A 23,787-nucleotide genomic window follows, 5' to 3' on the forward strand; every position below is an offset into this window, starting at 1 on the left:
CACTGATATAATACAGTTTTTGAAGTGGTTACCAAGCAGATACAAAAGTATTGGTCAATTTTAAAGAGAGAGAGAGAGAGAGAAACTGGTTTCTTACTTAAAAATGTTGATTTATCTTCAAAAGATAGATTCTAAGATTCCCCACCATTGTGGACATCTGAAACTGTGTATAGTGCAGAATCCTATATATAAGCTGGCTTATTCTATATATAAATACATACAAGAAAGTTGATTTACAATTTAGATATATTAATAGACAGAACACTTGTAGTAGGATACTGTAATAAAAGTTTATACTATGCGGCCATAGTTGGTTAAAGAAGGGGTTATTTAACACAAGCAGCGAGACCTTGAGTCATCTGGTAACTGACACAGCTAATAGGTGTTAACGGGGAGACAAAGAACATGAACACAGTGGACAACAGACAGATCCATTTCCCAATGTGAGATGGTATGGATCAGTACAAGATTTCTTCCCACTGTTCAGAATGTACAATTTAAAATGCATGAATTCTGCTTTTGTGGGACTTCATTTAATATTTACAGATTGCACTTGGACTCAGGCAAATGAATACAGAAATGAACTGTCTGATAGGGTAGGGTGGGGACAGCCAGGGTTCTAGTATATTTTGAATAAAACTCTAAGGTCACATGTAGATACAAATGTATTTCCAAATTTATGACCTACTTATTGATTTCCTTAATGGTATCTTTAAATCTTTTGGGCTAGTGTATTACTTACATATAATATATTGTGATCACTGGTTCTCATGCTTTTAACTCTTCATATCTTCACTCATTAAAACATTATAATGGGAAAAATGGGAGCTCTCCGTGTAACGTGGTATAATGAGACCATGCTTACACCTCCCTGCTGAGTTCCCAGGAAAGTCACAGTACATAAAGGTGAATGGTGGTATCCCAGTGGGAGGGAGAAGGGGGACGGGAGGTAGGAGGAGCTGGAGAAGGGACACTTCTACTTCATAACCTAAGAAAGGCTCAGGTTTCACCAGCTTTATATGCCAGGGAAAGGGTCTCTGCTTGGTGCCTGAGTCTCCAAGGCCTGTGTGTGCACTTCCCCATGAAGTCTTTAATAGCAACCAGCCTTTCGAAGTCAGTTTAGACAAACCCTCACCTCGAACACTTACCCACAGTGACACCTGTTCAGGCCCCCACTCCCCTCCTCCTGTAGGTGAGGTCTGACCACTTGGCCCATCTTAAGCAAGAACCCTGTGGGGTCAGTTTAGCCACCAACACCCTTACCCCTCATGTGCCCTCTTAGGAGTTCTCTACGCACTGGTATTTACCCTGCCACACTGGCCCATGCTGTATCTGGAGTTGAGTCCATTCTGTCCCTGATCTTGAGACCATGCCCAGGTGGTTTCTATATTTGTGGTCATGGTCCCAAATAAAGTCTTCTTTAGCATGCTTTGAGATACAGTTAAATATTTTTCTTCATTGGGACATTTTCCTGAGCTGACCCATGAACTCCACCACCACTCACGTGAGTCTCTAGTGGACATGGGAAAGACCCTTAAACAGAAATGGGGAGGCCGAGCAGTCACATTGGAAAAGGAAGATGACTCTGTCCTCACTGGTGCCCAGTCCTCACTGGCTCACAGGGCACCACAGCTAAGCACACATTTCCAGCAGGAAATGGGAGACCAGAGAGACAGAACAGAGAAGATGCACAGGGTTTTTGCTTTCTGTGTTGTTGCCTCTTAAGAGTCTTGGGTTTTAACATTCAAGGCTGTTTCCCCTCAGCTGGCCTTCTCCCAGACGCATCTCCCTAAAATACAGGCCCTAGCCTGGGAGCAAGGCCTGGAAGCAGCCTCTTCAGCACCTCTCAGGGTAAAGACAGCTGTTTGCTGAATGTTCATCCATGCCAGCCATGGCTCCCCAGCGCATTTCATGTGGCAAGTCCCTTTCCTTGTCACCACAACCCTGCCATTATTATCATCGCTGCCAATGACAGAACTGAGGAAAGTCACTAAGGGATGAAGTGGGATGGTGTGTATCATCCCAGGCTTTCTGCTGAGAGCATAAACTCCTCTCTGCCATTGCAGGCAGCCTAGGAGTGCGTCACTGGGAGCAGCTTAGGGGTCACTCACCACTCATGGGTGAGCAGGTCAAACTCCCCATACAGCTGGCCCATCGTGATGGACTTGGGGTTGAGCACGTAGTAATTGACAGCTTCATACACGCCACCACTGATGGATGGCTTCCCTTTCAGCAATGTCATGGCAGCTGCCAGGATTCTGTAACACTAGGGAGTCACCACAAGAAAGTGACCTTTCTGGCTTCTCAGAGAGCAGGGATGCAGTGGTTTGGGGGACTACAGCAAGTGGGGAAGGCAGCCCAGATGTCAGAGGGGTTACAGGTGGAGGCTGATGCCCTTGTTGGAGATGCATGACCCCTCGACCCTGACCCCGACCCTGGCCATGGTTGGCTCTGCTTACATTACTCTTGCCAGAGCCTGTGGGTCCAACAAGCATGAGGCCATGCCGTACCACTGTGGTCTCATACAGCTGGATGCACTTGATCAGGAAGCCTAGGGGACAAGGCAGGGGAACACGGGTTAAAGGATGGACTCAAACCATGCCTCTGAGGCTAGCTTGTGTAGTCTTAGGTGAGTCACTGAGCCCCCGAGCCTCCGTGTCTTCATGAGCACAGTGGCGAAGGCAGTGATGCCAGGGCAGGGCAGGTGAAGCCCCATGCATAGGGCCTACAGGGCACAGAGTAGGACCTCTCTAGGTGCCAATCACTATTACTGTCACTATCATTGCCTAACATCATCTAGTTAGGTGTTGAGACATCATGGGGCCTCAGAATCAACATCTTTCACAAAGCGGCTTGCCCCGCCTCCTGAGAGCACCAGCCTGAGAAAGTGCTGTCCAGTGCGAGACAAAGTTCAAGGGATCAGAGTCCTAGTCAGTCAGGAGCTTTACACTGTTTTGGCCCAAGGGGTTGTAATGATGGTTGTGGTTCTGCCAAAGGGACACAGTGCAACTTCCTAGGGATGACGAAGCTGACTTAGGGCTGTGGGGAAAGAGAAGAGGCTGGGGCTTGATTTAGCAAGCTTGCTGGTTCTAAGTGCAGGGGGTGGGAGGCAGGGAAGGGAGTGTTAAGCTACACGTGGAACAGAGAGCACTGAGTGAGGTACAGGCCCTGCAGGGCTGAGAGGAGCTCATCAACAGGCCCTAGTGGAGAGCCTCTGTGAACAGATAACCTTCCTTAGAGAGCCCCCACCCCTAAGGACCATCTGGGAGGTACTGGGAGGGGAAGAGGGAGACTGTGGGGAGATCAAGAGCTCTAGCTGCATGCATATGTGGTGACCAGGCCGAGGGAACCTCAACTGAGAAAATGTTCCCATCACACTGGGCTTCAGGCAAGCATGTGGATACATTTTCTTGATTGGTGGCTGGTGTGGGAGGGCCCCATTCACAGTGAGCAGAGCCACCCCTGTGTTGGTGATCCTGGGTGCTATAAGAAAGCAGGCAAGGGAGCAAGCCCACCAACAGTACTTCTCCATGGCCTCTGCTTCAGTGTCTGCTTTCAGGTTCCCCTCCTAACTTCCTCCAGTGATGGATTGTGAGCCAAGACGTACAAGGTGAAATAAACTCCCTTCTCCCCAAGTTTTGTCACAGCAATGGAAACCCTAACTAAGACACTCACCAAAGACTCATTGCTGGCTGAAGCAAGGCTAGAGAGAAGACCTTGGACTGGGCTGGTTCCTACCATGGGCAGAGAATCTAGACTGTGAGGTTTCAGTAAAAAGATATGCCACTCCTCACCTGGAGAGCACTAGTAAAGACAAGTCCAGGACAGCGATGAGGGGCCCTGACACAGTATTGCCCTGTCCCTAGCTGGAGCCAACACTTCCTCAGATTGGAACACCATGGGTCTGCAGGAATCCCGGGGCTGGCAACTCACCCTCCACATCCTTGAGGTTGTTCTTCTCACAGGCCCTGCGGATGGCCTGGGCCAGGATGCCGTAGTCAGTCTCCTCTTCCTTGATGGTAGGGAACAGGTCAGACACAATCCCTGAGAAGAGCTTGAGGTCTTCCTGCAGGAACTTGGGCACATTCACATCTCGGATGGCCCGCAGGCAGATCAGCTCCTGTAGTAGGGGCCAGAAAGGGTTTCAGAATTGTGGGTTGGGTCCCCCACCCACGCAACCCTCTGGTGTCAGGACCTTCCTGAAGCCCTTTTCCCAGGAGCTCTGTGGATAGATCTCACCTCGTTCATGATAGGGTTTTCTCTCTTAAGGTTCCCGGCTGCTGAGATGACAGTCTTCACGGCTCTCATCCCGAAGTCATAGTGGTCCTGCACATACCGCACAGAAGAGGCATGTGCAGATGCTGCCCTGTGAACATGGCCTCCCACATGGAACCTGGCCACTGCCTCATCACCCATCTTGGAGCTGAGATGTCATTTCGCCCACAGGCCTACTGTGGTTATTCACTTGCATGCTGCAGCCTGGGCTAGGTGCCCTCCATTGGCTGCTTTGGCACCTTTCCTGTCACCGTGCCAACAGCCCTCTGGCTATGGGGTCCCTGTTCTGAAGCACTCTCTCAGAGGGGGAGTTTGGAACAGCTCTGGAGATGGCAATACTTTGGTTGGAGGCGGCGAATGACGCGGGGTCTTACCTGGGAGCTGAGCTGCTCAGAAGACAGCTTGAAGGTGGTGGTGATCTTCTTAGCCAGCACATTGGCCTCATTGAAGCCAAAGGAATAGAGTGAGATCTCAGCAATCATGGCGTAATCAGGGACCATCATGGCCACAGGTCGGAAGAGGGCCTGGACACACAACATACACGGGAAAGGTAGACACATCACAGCCCCACCCAGGGACTTAACACACTCTCTGGACTGTCTGGTTCATAGCTAATGCTGGGCCTCTGTACCACACCTGCCCCTCTGAGGCTTCCACTCCTCAGTGGCTGTGCAGCTCCAGAACCACTAGAAACAGGTGCTCTGTGTTGATGAACACCTTCCCCATGAAACTTCCAGGAGTAGGCCACTCTTAGTTCCTGTCTTCCCATTTTATTTTTTCTCACAGAGCCACCTCCATACCTTCTATCAGGTCCAACCCCATAGGAACCCCAGACCTCCCCCATGCCCTGAAGACAAGCCTGGGGCCTCCCCACTCTGCAGCTGGGTGTGGTCCAATGGGTTCCCTGGATGGAAGTGCCACCACAGGAAATCCCAGTTCTTCATGCCAGATAGCTAGCTACGTGTTCTCAAATCAGAGCTTTAACATCTTAGGGCCCAGTTCTAAAGCTCTGTCACTTTCTGGCCACCCTGGGCCTGAACTTGCCTTCAGGTTGTCAGGCAGTTCTGTGCGGCCAGCATAGCCTGGATTCATGGTGATAAACACAGCGCAGGATGGTACCAGGGGGATTTCAACACCCTCAAACATGAAGCGTTCCACCTGTATGTGGGGTAAAGCAGTTAGCCCACATTAAAGAGAAGATGCCCAGACCCTCATCTCTTCTGACCAAGGCTCTGCCAGGCCACTGACCTGACATCAGAGGTCAGCCAGACCAGATCTCTGGTCATGGGTTAGATCTTCTCCCGGGATCTAGCCTAAGACCTGAGGTCTCACTGATCACCCATGGTCTCCAGGGTCCTGGCTCCAGGTCCCAAGAGGGTTCCACACCATTGCTGCTTCCTTCCATCCACTAGTCCCAGTTCTGACTGAGCTCTTCAGGTTTACTCAGACTCAGCCAAGAACAGAACCCTGGGCATTACTTAAGTGGGATTTGAGACTGACTACAAAGCCCCTCTAAACACAGCAGTAAGGGTTATGAGGGGGCCATCCCCTACAGTGCCCGAGGCTCACCCTCTGTTGCTGTGCCTTCTGGATGGTGGTGATCTGCTGCGCCACCACTGACAGCACCTCAATGTCGATCCGATTAAACTCATCAAAGCAGGCCCAGGCCCCCGCACTAAGTAAAGCAAGGCATTTGGGTAGAGCATGCACCTGGAGCATGCATGCTACCTCCTTCCAGCAACCCTCTGACTTCATTGGGGAGGAAGCTCTCAGTGATGACCACCAGCTCAACTACAGTCTCATGCCTCCCCCCAACCCCCAGCCCACGGAGCTGGGCCTTTGACTCCTGTCACTTCGTCCTGTCCCTTGTGAGGTGTTCTTCCCTACTTGTTCCTGTCCTGTGCCATCTTACCTGGCCAGACCCTTGAAGAACTTGCCCATGGCCATGAAGTCGAGCTGGTCAGAGCAGTTGAATACAACTGTCTGTATGGCCAAGGCCTTCCCCAGGTCCTTCGTGGTCTCTGTTTTCCCTGTGCCAGCAGGGCCAGCTGGTGCACCTCCAAACTTGAGGTGCAAGGCTCCAGTCAGGGTCAGATAACATCTGTGGGGTTAAAAGCAGGTAGACGAGAGCCAAACGCATCTTGGATGATCCCCTTCCTGGGGTGCATCCCCCTTCAGGACTCTATGGATCAGCAGCTATTGCTCCTTCTTTACTCCTCTGAGGCACAGGTATGCTAGTTCTGACCACCAGGGTTGGGAACTGGAGCCTAGGACTAGATGCCTGTGTCATGTTTCTCCTTGCCCCATTTTTGAGAGATTTGTTTAGAGACCCATGGGACTGGCTGACCTCTACCCATTTCCCTGACTCAGAGCCAGCTGGGGAGGTGTCACCTGTCAGTGAGCGGTGTGATCACCAGCCTTCCACTGTTGCCAAGGTACTCATAGCCATAGATGAACTCGGCATTCACAGCACGGATGTAGAGGTCATTATTTGTCCAGTAGTACCTAGCAATGTAGAGACATGGGTTTCTGGACATGGGCCCACAGGCCAGTGAGTAGATATACAGTTAGAAAGAGGGGATTCTCTTAGAGCAGGAGGACACAAAAGTACCCATATCTGTCTTGACTCTGCTTTGTGGGCAGGACAAGCCTAGTGTGGATTGACAGTATCTTCAACCCCAGCCTCATCCACCCTGGCCCTGGGATAGTCCTCCATGGCCTCACCTGAGCTGTGAGATCCACTCAAAATCATGCACGCTGACTACATTCTCATCGATCAGCTTGCTCACCACATCCTTGGCGTGGACCTCAATGACAATGAGTGCGGAAAGCACCATCCGCTGCATGCGGGACAGCTTCCCCCGCACCAGGGCCACCAGGTCACTGAGCTGAAAGAATCAGGACATCACTGTAGAGTCCTGGGATCTATAGCTCCTCATCCTTTGCACAGAGGGAGGGCTTCTGCCACAGACAGTGTCTATATTTTGGAGGCTTCTACTAATCTGAGATGGGAGGAGAGGAAGGACTGGGACAGGGGAAGACGGAAGAACATACAAGTCACACAGGTGGGACCTGCCTCTGTGGTGTACAATTCTGTCTGCATGCTCATGGGTGGAAATGGAGTCTGCAGTGTGGTGAGAAGCATGGCTCATGGGGAGCCCAAGGGACAGCACAGGAAGAACCTGGTGACCATTTCACTGATCATTAAAGGAGGGGCACCTGCCTAGGCTCAGAGCCCTTCCTTAGGTCCCCTCTTGCTGGTGCCACAGAGTCTGATCTGCCCCTTGGACCCGACCTTTGGTCTCTTCCAGGCTGTTGCAGGAGAATGTTGCTAGGAGAACTGGGTGTGGGGTGTTAGAGTGTGGGGAGCACCAATCCTCTTTAATTCTACCTGTTTGGAGAGCTGGGGGAACAGCTCGCTACTGATGTTGTCAGCCTCAAGTGCCTCAGCTACCTCCTTTGTCCAGTATGTCTGGCAGCCAGCAATGGTCACCTGGCCCGGCCAGTTCAGAACCCACTCGGTTCTGAGCATCTGGAAAGACAACATGAGCAGGCTGCCCCAGGTGCTGTCAACTCTAGCCCATCTTCCTCCTTTCGGGCTGGGGGTGGAGAGCGCTGAGGAGGGAGCATGCTGGAGGCTGGCCAGGAAGGGTGCACTCACTGTAGGGTAGGCCTTGATGGCCATCTCGATGATGTCATGCACACTGGCCTTCATGCTACGCTCCACCTCCAGCAGCCAGTCCTCCACATTGCTGGAGGGGTAGATGGAGAAGGACAGCTTCACCTCTTCACCCTCTGCTGAATACATGTGTGTGATCTCCAGATCCTCCTGGAACAGCAGCTACGGGCAATGGAGGTGGGTGGAAGCGAGTTACTCTGCTGTGCCAGAGGGACTCCTCTCAGCCCCAGTCTGACCTGGCCAGACTCTTGCCCCTTAGAGGAGCTAGCTCTGTGCTGGGGTGGCCCCCAGTGTTTGCCTTCACTGGGCCTTCCCTGACAGCAATTTGTCAGGGTGTTTAAGCCTTTGGGAAATGAGGCTAAGCTTGCCCTCTTTGTTTTCCCTCTTCCCAGATCTCAGTATTCTGGAGGACAGGAGCCACTGGCTGAGTTAGGACCCTGGGGCTCCCAGACTCAAGGAGAGGAGTGAGTTCTTGACCTAACCTTCTTCTCACCAGCCCCAGGTAGATCTCTGAGGACCAGGGTCTGTCTATCTTGGTGCCTCATCTCTAAGAGGGCTTGACTTGGGAGGAGAGAGGTCTCCTCTGGAATGTGCCCTAGTACACTGGCCGAGCCTCAGGTCTAGCTACGCACCCGGGCAATGTTCTCGAAGCACTTGCGCAGGTGGGGCTGCACGGCTGTGGGGTCCTTTGTCTGTGACAGGATTTCCAATAGTTCATCATCTGACAGGAAGTAGAATCTTCCAGGGGAACATAGGTGAGGAAAAAAGGTCAGGTGGACTTGGGCCCTGGTAGCCCCAACACAGCTGACATGGTGCTTATATACTAGCTTGGCAGAGCACTGAGGGCCCGCAGTGTGGACTTAGGCTGTGGTGCCTACCTGGGGAAGGCAGTCCGCTTGGTCTCTAGGTACTCGCTGAGGCCCTTCTGTACCAGGTCCAGCAACTTGTTGCAGTCCCTCAGGCTGTCCAGAAGCCTCTGGTCAGAACACACATTGATCACCTGTAGAAAGCAGACCCAGCGGGGGGTTAGAGAGAGGAAGTGAGCATCATCAGCTGGCAGGTGGCAAGATGGGTATACCAGACAATGCCCGTGCCAGCCAGGCACTGCCAGGGAGTGTAAGGGGCAAGAAATGGATTCCTAGGCTTGGGATTGTCTCCACCAGCTTCAAGAAACCATTATGTAGTCATAAAGGAAAGGTAGGAAGACCAAGGAGCTGTCTTGCTGCAGACTTGGGAAGATCTCTAAAATGCTAAATCCACTGTTTCTAAGCAGCGTCTTTGTACTAGGAGTCCATGCCCAAGGACATTAGCCACAACCAAAGCCTTTGGATTGGTCTTTATTCCTTGTTTAGGGAGGGGAAAGACCCAGAAGTCCCCAGCAACGTGATCAGGACCTTGGGGGTCCTCGTTGTCTTCCCATTCCCCTCACCTCCCGGTTATCATAGGCGTTCTTCATGATCTTCCTCCAGATGCGCTCCATGGTTTGGTAGCGCTTGCTCTCCACAGGCAGCTGCCGGGTGATGTCCTCAGAGTTGAAGATGGGCTCCAGGTAGAGCCAGGCCCGCTGGCAGTTCAGCCACTCCTCCAGCACCTCCTGGGAAAGTGGGGTGGGGCATGCACCGCCAGAGTTGGGGGCACAGGGTTGGGTTTAGTGTCCATGATGGAGACATTCCACCCCATTGGAGTGCAGTGCAGAGCACCCACATCAGCATCAGCATCTACTACGCTACACAGAGCCATTTTTCCTTTTTGCCTCCCAATTCTGTGCTTAGCATTCACCTCAGTTTCTCCCCATCACTGCAAACTGATTCATTCATCTCTGCTCATGAGATGTGCACCATGATTAGCCTCTGTATCAGGTCCATGCCAGGCTTAAAAAGACACCAGGAAGACTAGGGGAAGTGGACATGGGCTTCTGTTCTTAAGGTATACACTAGTGGTCATTCTGCTTCTGGATCACTAAGATTTCAATCTGTGTGAAGCTCCTTTCCTAGGTACCGAGCAAGGGCCTCACTGGGAATATCTTGCAGGCAGTTGTGGGTGTTATGGTGAGTTACTTGTGCTAAGCTTTGAGGGAGATAGGAGGGAAGGCTGGAATTACAGGTAGGTGTGTGTGTGTGTGTGTGTGTGTGTGTATACATGCACATGTGCACACAGCAGAGAAGCAGAGAAGCCCGGGGTCAATACTGTACAGACAATTCCTCCTTCACCTGACTTTTGGCCTCCAGTGGCATATGTACTGTGAGATACACCTTCAGGCCTACATTCTAGGCATCCCCTGCTTCTGGTCTTGAAAGCTTGAGACATCTGTAGTCCCAAGCACCCTGGCCCTTGTCCTCAAAGTATCACCAAGTGAGTTGGAGGTGGGAGGCTCAGGACAGAGTGGAAAAGGATATGGAGAGGCCTCAGGGCCTCACTGTGTGCAGTCCACCAAGTTCCAAGCTTAGGCAGCCACACTGTTTAATTAGGCTTCACTCCTTCCATAGTCCTTACTCCTTTCAGGAGCCAGACCTCACCCATGGATGGCCACATCCATCCTGGCGTCCTCTTCCAGATGGGGACTTTTCAGAGAGCCAGGGGCTGAGGGGAACAGCTGCAGCAGGCTGCACTTAAATACAGTAAGTGCCACTGGGTGGACAGTGCTCCTTTGGAGGGGAGGACAAAGGGAGGAAGGCCCACCTGGGTCAGCTTCAGTTTGGTCTCCCAGGAGTTGATGCGCTGCTCAAAGGGTTTCTTGAACGGTGAGAAGGACATACTCTGAGTCATGACAATGTGGTCATCAAGCAGCTGTGAGGCTTCATCTGGGCTCTTGAGGATATAGGTGTCTGTCTCCTTGTAGGGCAACACGTTGAACAGGATGGACGACCATTCCTTCTCCATCTTGTCTAGTGCCTGTGGTAGGGGGACAGTCAGAGTTGTGTGCTTGGAAAGGACTGGTTGTCATGCTGTCCCACCAGCACTGGGCAGGGGACAATGGACTCTGCCAGGCCATGTCTTTGTGTGAGCCACACTGGCAAATAACTTGCCCAGCTTGCCTAATCAGCAAGTCCCCAGTGGGCCTCTGTCTGAATGCAGGGTCAACTCAAGCTCATATGTGTGCAACATGAGAGGCACTTGGGTGCCAGTTAGGAGTTTGCTCACACCTAAAGAATATAATTTTGGGCACTGTTGAATCTCCCTGAGCCTTAAGGTTCTCTAATTAATTAATTATTAACAGTGCAGGGGATTAAATTCGTGCATCTAGGCTGTATTCTCAACTCTTGTGCTCATCTGTTAAATGGTGATAATGATATTAGCTAGGGTCTTAGCAGGGAAACTGAGTATTATAGCAATGGTGGGCACTATGCCAAGCACTCTAACCACACTATTAACTTTTAATAAAATGTACTCTTACCCCAGGAAGCCATTACAGTTACCCTCCCAAATCTCTAGCTCTGCAAGGGGTAGAGATCAGCCTGTTCAGCAGGGTCTAAGCAGTGGAATCAAACCTGCTAATGGCTGGGTACCCACCTGTTCAATAGCATACTCCTTGCCAGCCACCTCAGCCACCTTGCTGATGCTCTCAATATGGTCCTGAAGGTTCATCTCGAGGCAGCGGGCAAAAGTCAAGGTGGCCTTGGGCTTGATATTGATGTTGATCTCACTGGACAGTATCTCCCAGTGCCGGTTCCGCATACCGGGGTTGCGCAGGCCTTGGATCAGCGGGATGTACGGCTTGAACTCCTCTATGCGTGCTCGGATATCCAAAGCCACATCCTGGCAGGCTGCCGGGTAGGCAGGAAAGCATGAAAATCAGCCAGTCCAGAGAAAGAAGTTAGGGTAGGTCCATAGGAAAGGAACAGTTACCATGCTCTCTGGCAAGTGTTGGGTGGGGAAGAGCAAACCCATCCAACAAAAAACATCATCACATGCCTGGGCCCCACCAGTAAATATTCTCAGCTACCTGGGATGTCCTTGAACTGCTTCACACATTTGTGCATGGTCTTGAACGACTCAATGACATTCTTCTCCAGCTGCTCAGCATCAATGGCTGACAGCGGATCATTCATCCAGCTCTCAGACCACCGCAGCCAGTCTGAGGCTGTGGTCCAGAGGTCCAGGTAAGGTTGGAACTCTTTCACCATTCTTGAGAGCTTGTCATACTACAGGGACAGAGGGCAAGACTGTCAGGATGCTCACTGGGCTTTCTCCACACCATCTCTACATTGGTCAGCCCCCATCTCCTTCTTTGTTCTTGGCTGTTATCTCCCCTCCTGTCCCTAAAGACCCAGTCAGGGCTTCCCTTCTCCTGCTATATATAAACTCTGAATGCTGAGTTTCCAAGGTCTAGGCTGACCCTACCCCCTGAAACCTCCTGATACATCCCCAGAGCTAAGAAGTTTTGTTCTATCCTGTAGCTAGCTCAGTTCTACCCAGCATCCCTAAGCCTTGCCCCATAGTAGCTAGGCTCTGCTGTAGCTGCAGATCTAAGTTGCTTTCTGAAGCCTGAGAAGTAGGGCAAAAGCCCACAGTAGGCCTACATTGGTGATAGGCAAGCCAAAGATGCGCTCGCGGTTGTTGTACAGCATGGCCAGCTGCTGGCAGTCCTTCAGCTGCTTCTTGACCCGCCGCACCTCGTTGGCAATCTCATGTGCTCGTGCAATCTCCACATGGATGGAGAAGCCAGCCACCACCAGCTGTGGGCCAAGGAGCAAGAGTCAAATGCACTCAAGTTCTATGATTGAACATGTATTCCACATACCCAGGGCACTGGCTCCTAGCTTTGAGTGAACTTTGTTTTGTAGTGAGCTACCTGTTGGTCAATCACAGGCAGGCTGTTCCAGGACTAGTAACAGATGTGAATCTTTGAACATCATGCTCACTGTCCTCTGGGGTGCCAGTAACATAATCAAGAGGATTGGGTCCATAACTGTCAAATTTTCTAAAATGTTCTATCCAGGCATCTTACTCCTTCAGCCATTTAAAAAATTTAGTCATCCTGTCATCCATCATACAATGACATTGCATCTCCTAAATGCTAGATGTAGGACAGCTCTGTGTGTGTGTGTGTGTGTGTGTGTGTGTGTGTGTGTGTGTGACGCAGTTCCTAGGAGAGCCCTAAGCCAAGCCCCACCTGCAGCCCTTCCAGCTTCTCCTGGAAGTTGTTCTGGTCCATGAGCTGGATTTTGCGGAACTTCTCTTCATCCTCAACATGTTGCTGCCGCACCATATCTATCTGCCCAAGGATCTTAGAGGGCCAGTTGTTGGCAGCCCATCTGGCAGGAAAGAGGATCAGGATTTGAGGAGATGTCACAGTTGAAATGATAGGATAGACAGGAAGGGCCACCCTTCCACGTGCTAAGGCCTGAAGCCTAGGGAGCCAGGCTGTACGCAGGGTTAGGTTGGAGTAGAATGGGAGAATCCAGATGTCAGCTGGGGAGTCTCATGAGATTGCCATTTGGGAGTCTGAGTAAGCTGGGAGGCTGCCATTGCCACCCCTGCCCAGTGAGATGTAGCTCCAGTGTGCCCATGGAAAAGGGCAGAGCAGAAATAACAAGAGAAGTGATGTCAAGGGTGGTGGCTAGTTTTATGTCAACTTGACACAAGCTAGAATAATCAAAGAGGAGGGAGCTTCTATCAAGGGACTCTCTCCACAAGATCTGGCTGTAGGCACTCCTATAGGTAATTTTCTTTATTAGTGATTGATGTCAGAGGGCTCAGTTTATTGTGGGTGGTGCTACCCCTGGGCTGGTAGTCCTGGGTGCTATAAAAAAGCAGGCTGGGCAAGCCATAGGGAGAGAGTCAGAAAGTAACACACTTCCATGGCCTCTGCATCAGCTCCTGCCTCCAGGTTCCTATACTAACTGCCTTCACTGATGGAGTGTGATATGCAGCTGTGAGCAAAGTAAACCCTATCCTCCCTAAGTTGCTTTTGATCATGGTGTTTCATCACAGCAGCAGAAACCTCTAAGAAATCCTGGGGTTCTCAGATGAAGCAAAATCAATTCTAGTCTCTAGCCTTCATGCCTCTGTTGACCAGCCAGAGCCATCAGGCCAGCTTCCATCACACCAGCTACTCCCTCTACCACGTGACACAAGGTCTCAATGGAACTTAAAGTTTCTAACTGCAACTAGCTCAGGGATGTCAGCCCCTGGGTAGGTTCCATCTGAACACGATGCCTTGTCAGGCTGATGTGTTGGACCTCAGTAAGGCAGAACTGAGTAAGGGGTTTGTTTCTAATGTTTGCTTTCCCCCACTGTTCCCCAACCAGTCCATGTCTAACGTATATGTGTATACAAAACCATTGGTAGGTCAGTGACAGGGTCCCTAGAACAAGAGAATTTACTCCCACATGATTTCTTTCTGCCCATAAGCTTCTTGACCCTGCCTGCTCCTGGCTCCCAGGTGGAGCCATGGTTTAGGGCATCTTGGCAGGGTGTGATTTCATAGCTTGTGACAGCTGGTACTTTTGAGCACCACTGCAGCCTGGCATCTCCTGCTGCCCACCCAATAGCCAGTGTTGGGGACAATGGTCCCACTCACTTGTCATTGAAGTCGTCTGTGGTAAGGTTGTAAAAGAATTCATCCATGACCTCGTAGTCAGACATGACCTTTACAATCCGCTCCTGCATGAGCAGAAAATGATGAGCCATGCTGGGGAGGGGGTTACTTGGATGGGATCTCCAAAGTGGCTGGGGCCAAGGAAAAGGCACCTTCTTTCAGAGAGGGAAAGCCTTAACAGATTTCAAGGCCAGGCCCAGGGCTCTAGGAGCCATTGCCAACACATCTCTGGGTCTAGTCCCCTGATCTACACCTTCAGTCCTCCTGACTGTCTAGAGAGCACAGCTCTGAATCCATGCTGTACCCTGCAAACTTTACCCTGGGCCCCCACCAGTCCCTGGGTATCTGTTTTACCTTACCTACTGGCTCTGATCTCCCAGCCTCCGCCTGTCTCAGCCCCTAGTCTCTGGCCAATAGTTTTCTGTATCCAGCCCGTGGTGTGTTAACACCACCCATCTTCTGGCTCCACCAGGCTCTTGGATACTCAGCACCAGTGTGCCTGCCTTACCTCTAGAAATACCAGCTTTTCAGGGATACCCTTCATCCAGTCTCGAAGCTCAGCAAGCTCCTCAATGCTATTGGGCTTCTCATAGATCTTGCGGCTAATGCTTCGGAACTCCTCACAGATCTGGTGGGTGAGGATTGGAGGGTTCTAGGGATGGTTATGTGCCTTGCCTACATGGGGATCTGTTTCTCTTCAAGGTCCCCAGGGCCTCAAAGTCAATTATTCTACCATGGCCACCCTCTGCCATCCTTCCCAAGAGAGAGGTTCCTTATAGGATCACTAGGGTGCTGAAATCTCTTCTTTTTTTTTTTTTTTTTTTTGGTTTTTTTCGAGACAGGGTTTCTCTGTATAGCCCTGGCTGTCCTGGAACTCACTCTGGAGACCAGGCTGGCCTCGAACTCAGAAATTCGCCTGCCTCTGCCTCCCAAGTGCTGGGATTAAAGGCGTGCGCCACCACCGCCCGGCTGAAATCTCTTCTGAGGCACCCTCTTAATCTCCTCTGGACCCAGGAGCAAACTTAGGGTTTCTGATATCTGCACTTGTATACCCTCAGCTCTATGGAGCAATCCAGCTCAGCCTGTACTTCACAAGAACATCTCAGGATTCTGAAAGTCTAGGGATGGAGATAGCAACCTTCTACTAACATATAGATGCAGGTAGGGGTCAAGGCAGAATGACTTCCAGGCCCTCTTTGACTCAGGCACCTGAAGACACCACAGACTTTGCCTAAGGCATCTTCCTAGTGGGAGCATACCATGTGTTCAAGGCTGCTTGTGTTTTGCTGTGGTTGCTAGGGCTAGGCCAGTAGTTACTTACACTGTCTACCTCCTTGTGTAAATTCTTGGCTAGGATATCCAGCATAGAAGTGGCCAGGGCCTTGCGTTTTTTCGACAGGCTCTGCTTAACATTGTCAACGTTGATGTAGAAGGGACCAATGATGATGCTGCCAGGCAGTGAGTTGTCTAGGATTTCTTTCTCTTTCAGGTGGGTAATTACCACTTCTCGAACCTCCTCTGCTGATGGGCACTGAGTCTGATAGGTCCTGAAGGCAGTGTGCATGTGCAGGGAGCAGAGGATGGTTAGCAGGAGGGGAGAGGATGCAGACACAGACAGACAGACAGACGGATGGATGGATGGACATACACAGGCACACTGATACATGCACACACACACACACACACACGCACACATACATACACACATACTTGAGGAAGGTGCTAATGTCATTGTTGTTCAGCTCCAGATACTTTCTGTACTCCTTAGCGTAGGCCTGCAGTGGCACCATGGCCTTGTGCATAGCATTAGTGATGTTGGCACGTAGCTCTTCTACCAGTGGCTCATGAAGCCCCACTGATTCCAGCAGAGGGACACCACTAATAAAGATGTCCTCCATCACCAGCTTTAAGAAAAAGAACAGAAAAGGCAGAGCTGGATGAGCCCTGGAGTGATGGGCAGAGTGGTCTAAAGGTTGAATGGGCAGCGACATGGGCAAGCTTAGGCAGTATGACAAAGGAGTGGGGGAAGGGTTGCAATGACATATCTGAGAAATGGCTATAAACTAATACACATGCAGATGCTACTGTGAGGCTCACTGAGGGCCATCTCCTCCATGCTTGCTGTGATTCAGACTTGCCAAGGGCAGGCTGCTGATGGCTTTAACTGACAGCAGGAGATATAGGAAAGGACTTGAGCTATGGAGGTTCTTGGGCCTGGAGAGTGGGCTGTGTGTAGCTCGGGTATGTATGCAGCGGTGGTGACTTGTGAAGACCTTGGCTACTGGTTGTGTGTGGAAGTCCACCTGGGTCTACAGCTGAGGTGGAGAAAGGGGCTCAGAGCTGAGGACACAGGACAGATGCAGCTATGGCCGGATTAGTCCAGTCAGTCTAAGATTCAAAGTTATGTCCTGACACTTAACAGTTTTGTCAACTAGCTTTAGCTGGTTTAATTTCTCCAGGTCTACAAGGCAGCAATGCCAACAGTTCCATTTGTGCTGAGGATTAAAGGAGAGATCTGTAATTTTCAGAGCCACACCTAACTGCCTATGAAGTGGAAGGCCGGCGGTAACAAACTGCTCTGGTATCTGTGATGCCTCTTACATGTTTCAGTGGCTCTGTCAGACAGTTGAATATCTGAATGCGGACAGCACCCTGTGGCTCTCAAGCAGCCCTGCCCAGCCTGTAGCGTGTACCTTCTCCAGTTGGGGCACAGCATGGGTGGCCAGGATACCCTTGTCAAAGAGGTTGAGCAGAATCATCTCGAACTGCTCTAGAGACGTACTGTAGTGCACCCCTGAGTGGTCCAGCACCAAGTCTACGATGAACAGAGGATTCTTCCGGGGCCTGGAGGCAAATAACTGGGCTGACTGGGAGTGCCTGTCCCTTCCTGTCAGTATTGTGATCTCAAGCTTCTTTGAGCATAGCACTGCTCTCTCCATTCTACTGAAATCTCCAATTTACTAGAGAGCAAAGTTCCAGGTCAGCCAGAAAGGTTTTTAGATTCTTGCCCCAGACCTTGGTCTGGAGGTTGTTGGACAGGTTGGCCTGGTGTAGACACTTGCTAAAGACCCCATGCTCTTCCAAAGAGCCCACTATCATCAGTTTCAGAAGTCTGAGGCACATCAAAAGTCTTACTGATACATCCCAGCCAGGGCCCTGCGGATAGCTTCTCCCTTACTAAAAATACTCAGGAAGCTCTTGGTGGTCTAGACTGGTCCCTCTGTCCTGTCTCACTTCCTCTGCCCTGGCCTATCTGTCCTTCCCATTCCAGCTGCACCTGGTAGCCTGTCCTCCCTCAGCTGCTCCAAATCCTTTTTCCTTGTGGTGTTCCTGTTCCATTTGGTCCTGCTAATTACCTCTGGTGTCCCCATGCCTCAAATGCCAGCTCTTCCCTGACCGCAAGGCAAAGGACCATCCCCAGAGTTCATCATAGAATTGGCAATGATAGTATCTATTAAATGTCTTGCTATGCCTGTCTCCCGCTGGCAGTAAGAACTGTATCTCAGAGTTCCCTAAGACCAACATCTGGTTCATGGCAAGGGCTCAGTATTACCAGTTGAGTAACTTAGAGTGACCACAAAAATGATGGACACTAGAATGTAATACAGAGTTGGAGGGGACACTTCTGAGATGGGCAAACTCTTTCTGATGTCAAGAACCTGGTGTGCTGGGCACCTGCCCTTAGTTGCAAAACAAAGACATTCCCCTCCCCCGCCCCCCATGCCTCTGTCAGTCTGGACTCACTTGTAGGGGCTGTTGACAAGGTCTTCACCCCAGTCCATGTCATCTACACAGTCAAGCACACTGTAGCAAGCATCACCAATGAACTGTGTGAAGCTGCCCAGGGAGTCCTGCACCAGGAAACGCAGCGTGTCCTGCAGCATGTACTTGATGAGCTCCATCAGCTTGCGCAACTTTGACATGAGATATACCTCCCAGTTGGTCTCATAGAGGTTGTACCACCCTTTGCTCATGTCTCGAAGGCTGCCTCGCATAGCTACTTTCAATGTGCTGATCCAGCTGTCCTTAAGGAACATCTGTACCTGTGTGGACACAGCTGCCATCAAAATGCCACCCCAGGCACTCACCATCCGAAGCTATGATGCTCAAAGATAATATAGCAAGGTTCTTGGGATGGCCACCTCAGGACTCCTGTGTATGACAACAGAGGGAAATCTCCCACAAGTTGTTGCCAAGCACTGTGGACCAACACCTCAGTGTGATATCTGGGGTCTGGGGATGCCTAGAGAAGAGGCAGGGCACATGGGGGTCCGAACAGCCATGGGAAAGAGACAGACACACAGCAGAGAAAGAGGCAGAAAGGGAAAACACAGGAACGAGAGTAGGATAGAACTGAGTGGAGAGAGGCTGTAGCCATGCCCCTTGCGCCCTCGTCCGCAAGTGTTGTGATAGGGGAGTGGAATTCCTGTTCTCCCTTTTATGACAGGACATCTGCCCTAAGACTCCTAGGCCTGGCTCAGAGGGACTAGGAAGGAAGAAGCCCACCCTGGTTCTTCTTGCCCTGATGTGTGTCCACCACATCACAGAGATGGTCTCTGCCACCGCCCCACCCTTGTTTCACTTCAGTGGAGCCTGGAGGCCCGTGATTGTTGGCTCTCAGGTCCGGAGGCCCCACCCACCTGTCCTCCGTGCTGATTCCCAGGTACCTGAGAGAAGGTCTGGGACTGAATCTGCTCAAATTCCTCCAGGCGGCTGTACTTGGAGAGGCTTGCGTGGAACAGGGACATGGAGGTCACCTTGTTGCACTCAGCCCGCACCTTACTCAGAGCTGTGATGACTTCTGGCCGAGTGAGCAGGGACACGAAAGTGAAGTCCTCCTTTTGCTCCCGGAAGGGGTATTCGGGGACACTCACCAGCCCTGCAGAGTGGGCAAGAGCCAGCATCAGAGCTGTCTGGGACACACATCAGAACCATCAGGACATATCTATAGAGTATCTGATGGAGGAGACACAACAGCTCCCTTCCCAGAAAAGTCAACTTCATTCCCTGAACCCTCCTTTCCTTACTCTAGCCTTTGGGAGTGACCCCAAGGCCCATAGTGAGTCACATGCCCTGAGTTTCCCTCCAGGCTTGCTAGTCGTCATTGGCCCCCTTTGAGTAGGGCGTGATATCTGTAGATCCTGCTCTGGGAGCCCAAAGAAGGAATATTTGGGTACAAGAATGCTTGCTATCAACAGCCCAGCCTGTATCCTGGGCACATGCATCACACACATGAATCTGGGGCCAGGAAATGGACTCAGCATGTTTGGATGGGCTCAAGGCAAGGAGGAATTTTGGGGTTTTATTCTGAGACTTGGTCTTCTATATGTCCAGGAGCTGTGGCAATGCCAATTCTATTCTTGTTCCAGGAGGAAGAAGACTTATATGTCTTTGAGGCCTGACTATCAGATGCCTAACATCTACTTTTGACCATGGCTTTCCTGGTACATATTTACCTTGAGGCTTCTGTATTACTGCACACACACACACACACACACACACACAGAGAGAGAGAGAGAGAGAGAGAGAGAGAGAGAGAGAGAGAGAGAGAGAGAGAGAGAGAGAGAGAGAGTTGTTCCTCAGACAAGATTTCCTGGCATCTGGCAAGAGGAGGGTGTAAATAGTAGGGACAGGGTGAGCACAGAGAATACCAGGTTTATGAGACCTTTAGTGACTGGACAAAATCCTATCAAGAGAGGCAGAGGTGGGGTGAGCTAGCCAGGTGGGCAGCCAGGGTCCAGTGGCTCTCACCTTGATTGGGCACCTTTTCTTCCTCTTTTTCAGGAAGAGTCACATAGGAGAATGTCTCTGGATTAGAAGAGACAATTTGGTCAAAGTTGATCTTGTTCATGCTACGTTCATAGTCCAGGTTCACTTCTCTAGCCAGGCAGCTAAGGTGCTCCAGGACGCTGTCAGAGAGAGGAGACAGGAGGCTCACACACACTGCTGAGGATAAATTATGAAGGTAATGGAGTTTATATGTAACAAAAGCAAATTGAGGGACAGTGAGAAGGTCAGTGGGTAAAGGGGCTTGTGACCAAGGCTGATGACTTGCAGTTTGAGTCACAAGAACCACATGATGTAAGGAGAGAACAGATTACCAAAAGTCATCTTGTGACCTCTACATGTACTTTGGTGTACACACACACACACACACACACACACACACACTAAACAAATGTGATTTTAAAAAGAAAAAATTTTAAATTAAAATAATTGAACCAAACTATATCTCATAAAATGGTAAGTGTATAAACCCAATTGATGTAGGATAATCACACCAAATCAGCCTTGAACACAATATTTTGACTCTCTTTCCTATCCTAATGGGAAAAAGAACACAAATGCCAGAAATGTCCACTGAGAAGCAGGAGTGGTGGTCCATGCCCGTGGTCTTGACACCTGAGTGGTGGTTGTAAAATTGATGTGTTCAGAACTGCCTCAAAATAAAAAGAATTTAAAAACTGTATAGAGACTCTTTATTCTAACGGGCATAAGTCAGCCATTTGAAGCTACTTTTGGTGTATTCTAGGACTGAGTAAAGAAGCTAACACGTGTTCAACAATGGACACTAATCCTCTTCAGGTGAAGAAAGCCACAATTCTGTGGAAGTCAGAATGAGCCATGTGGTGCTGCAGTCAATATGAAGATATCATTAGGGGCTCACACTTTGAAAAAACAGATAGACATAGAGAAAATTTGGAAGAGGACTAACTAATAAATAAGACTAACTATATCTAGAAAAAATATTTCCCTTAGATCTGTCTGCTCTAAGAACCTCACAGGAATCATTTCCCAGTAGCAATGAATACATCCAATCCTGGTTTCCAAATTCCCCACTAAAAGCAACAGGGCCTTCTTGGGAAAAAAACCCATTGCAGAGGCTAGAGAGTGGCTCAGCAGTTAAGAGCACTGTCTGCTCTTCCACAGGACCTGGGCTCAGTTCCCAGAACTCATAAAGCGGCTCACAGCCACGTGGAACTCCAGATCCAGGGGTTCTGATCCTCTCTTTTGGCCTCCATGGACACCAGGCAAACACATGTTTTCTCTCTCTCTCTCTCTCTCTCTCTCTCCCCTCTCTAATCTATCTATATACACATACACACACACATTCATATACATAAAATAAAATTTAAAAGTCTTTAAAAGTTCATTTCAAGACTGTATCTGGGAAAATACAAATTAAGCTGAGGCTTTCCTGCTATGCCAGAAGTATGAACTTATTCAGAGCATGATGAGAACATAGCAAAATGGCGGGAGGTTAGCCTGAAGAGGACACAGTCCACACTTCAGCATGGAAGTTAAAAAGAAGCTGCAGTGCACTCTAACCCTTTCAACCTAGCAAGAAGGCTCCACAATGAGGCTACTGGAGACAATCAGACAGTGCTTAGAACTTAAGGCAGGATGAGGTAGGCAAGTCACCTGTGCCAACTTGATACAAGTTAGTGTTATTTACAAAGAGGAACTCAACAGAGAAATGCCTCCATCAGATTGCCTGTTGCAAAGTCAGTAGGACAGTTTCTTGATTAATGACTAATGTGGGTGAACCCAGCCCAGAGCCACCCATGGGTATGTGGTCCTGAGTTGGATTAAAAAAAAATCAGGCTGATTAAGTCATGAAGAGCAAGCCAGGAGGTGCAAGCCTGTAAGCAGAAATCCTCCACGGACTCTACTTCAGTTCCTGCCTTCAGATTCCTGCTCATTCTGAGTTCCTGCCCTGAATTTCCTTAGCGATGAACCTGGAAGTACAAAATAAAATAAACTCTTTCCTTCCCAAATTACTTTTGGTGATGTCATGGTGTTTTAGCACGGTATCAGAAGCCCCCGTGACACCACCCCCATAGAGATGTGTCAGCGATCGCTCTGGCAACACCACCCACAAAGAAAGGTCCAGGGTGGCTGCAGCACGTGACGTACCTCTGCCCTTTGCGCATGCGTGGTGTGCTCAAAGCCCACTGTTTTATCTTGCTCAAGCTCTGCTCATTGATGACCCACCGGCCCTCGGTGGGCATGCAATCCACGTACAGGTTGTACATCAACAGCTCCTCTGTGTTCTTGCGCAGAGCGTTGGCCTGGACTATGCGCTGTGTGAACACACGTGGATCCTCAGCACAGAAGAGGAGCTGGATCCTCGGGACCCAGTACTGGGTGGTCAGGAGTGGTGGTCTTCCTGGGAATTGGGAGGGGGGTGAAAGAGGCACACAGTCAGGCTCTCTGGGCTGGAGGACTGGCTTCTGGTCAGCTGTGCCTCAGCTGGTGGGTCTCAGCAATTTGTCATTGTTATGGTGTGTGGTGCCCCCCACAGCTAAATATGTGAAATGGGAAAAATGACATTTCCTGTTTTGCCCACTTCATAAGGTTAACACAGAGATTCATGCATGTGAAATATGTTGTAAAGAGTAAAGAGCCTTGCTTGTACTGGCAGGAGTTACACAGGGATGGCCATTCACTTGTCCCATTCTCCACACTATTCCAGGCAAACAACTGATTAGGAAGCCTTGGTTTCCTTTACAACACCATGCTGAAAGCCACTGGGCAGGTGCTCACAGCCAACATGCCAATCAATGGTCATCTGCCGTCTCCAGGTCCTCTGTTTCAAACTGGTGAGGGGGCAGACCCTGATTAATAACCCCAGTAAGGCAGAACTGTGAGCTGAGTTGGTGGGATTGGGCTGTAGTCATATGCTGGGCCAAGCTTGAGCTGGGCCCACCCAGGGAAGAAACAGAGCTTGTACCTGCAGGGGTGACCCCTCCATTCACGATTGGCATCCCCATCTCGTCGCGCACCAAGCCTTTCTTGTCAGTTTTCTGCACCAAATACAATTTCTTTTCTTCATCGTAGTCAAGGACGCCAACTTCGCACCATTTATAGTCCAGTTCCTGACTCTTGGGGTCCTCTAAAACAGAGGGGAACACCCTACCAGTATTCTCTGCCATGGAAGTGGAGAGGGGTTTCTAAATGTGGCAGCTGATATTGGGAATGGATGTCAGAGGTCACCCGACTCGTGTCTCTTCTTCCAGGATAGTTTCTGGCTCCAGTTGAGCAAGAGACAATCCTGCTTCTTCTCAGAAGAGCTGGCTTCTCAGGAAGCCTTAGTCATGGGAGGACCTAAAAGGACTGGGCCTCTTGGCACAACCCTTGCAAGAGCAAAGAGACCCAGACTGATGGGGAACCACAACAGGTGTGACCAAACAAAACACTCGGTGGGCTGAGTGCAGGGCCTGGGGCACATGCCTGTGATCCTGGCTGAGTGCAGGGCCTGGAGCACATGCCTGTTATCCTGGGCACATGC

The 23,787-nt window shown here is 50.4% G+C and overlaps 1 protein-coding gene across 3 annotated transcripts in view; it reads right to left on the bottom strand.

Moving 5' to 3' along the window:
• The window catches only part of Dnah1 (dynein axonemal heavy chain 1), a 66,594-nt gene that overhangs the window by 28,671 nt on the left and 14,136 nt on the right, over positions 1-23,787 (bottom strand). For 2 of the 3 annotated variants that reach the window (XM_031360984.1, XM_031360985.1), the window contains exons 7-36: positions 23,230-23,391; positions 22,413-22,665; positions 20,247-20,404; positions 19,163-19,374; positions 18,240-18,538; positions 17,189-17,339; positions 16,206-16,399; positions 15,817-16,042; positions 15,004-15,123; positions 14,478-14,560; positions 13,068-13,209; positions 12,475-12,630; positions 11,898-12,096; positions 11,465-11,718; positions 10,634-10,846; positions 9,384-9,548; positions 8,833-8,954; positions 8,587-8,692; positions 7,937-8,116; positions 7,667-7,807; positions 7,000-7,163; positions 6,667-6,780; positions 6,188-6,376; positions 5,845-5,950; positions 5,320-5,433; positions 4,650-4,799; positions 4,240-4,326; positions 3,934-4,120; positions 2,460-2,551; positions 2,112-2,266 (exon numbers count right to left, since the gene is read on the bottom strand). In XM_031360984.1, coding sequence (XP_031216844.1) covers positions 2,112-2,266; positions 2,460-2,551; positions 3,934-4,120; positions 4,240-4,326; positions 4,650-4,799; positions 5,320-5,433; positions 5,845-5,950; positions 6,188-6,376; positions 6,667-6,780; positions 7,000-7,163; positions 7,667-7,807; positions 7,937-8,116; positions 8,587-8,692; positions 8,833-8,954; positions 9,384-9,548; positions 10,634-10,846; positions 11,465-11,718; positions 11,898-12,096; positions 12,475-12,630; positions 13,068-13,209; positions 14,478-14,560; positions 15,004-15,123; positions 15,817-16,042; positions 16,206-16,399; positions 17,189-17,339; positions 18,240-18,538; positions 19,163-19,374; positions 20,247-20,404; positions 22,413-22,665; positions 23,230-23,391 — 4,894 coding nt within the window. Of the gene's footprint in view, positions 1-2,111; positions 2,267-2,459; positions 2,552-3,933; positions 4,121-4,239; positions 4,327-4,649; positions 4,800-5,319; positions 5,434-5,844; positions 5,951-6,187; positions 6,377-6,666; positions 6,781-6,999; positions 7,164-7,666; positions 7,808-7,936; positions 8,117-8,586; positions 8,693-8,832; positions 8,955-9,383; positions 9,549-10,633; positions 10,847-11,464; positions 11,719-11,897; positions 12,097-12,474; positions 12,631-13,067; positions 13,210-14,477; positions 14,561-15,003; positions 15,124-15,816; positions 16,043-16,205; positions 16,400-17,188; positions 17,340-18,239; positions 18,539-19,162; positions 19,375-20,246; positions 20,405-22,412; positions 22,666-23,229; positions 23,392-23,787 lie in introns of those variants that run through there. The other variant, XM_031360986.1, reaches the window with a different exon arrangement.

Source organism: Mastomys coucha, unplaced genomic scaffold (genome assembly GCF_008632895.1).
Source record: "Mastomys coucha isolate ucsf_1 unplaced genomic scaffold, UCSF_Mcou_1 pScaffold9, whole genome shotgun sequence".
Classification (NCBI taxonomy): Eukaryota; Metazoa; Chordata; class Mammalia; order Rodentia; family Muridae; genus Mastomys; species Mastomys coucha.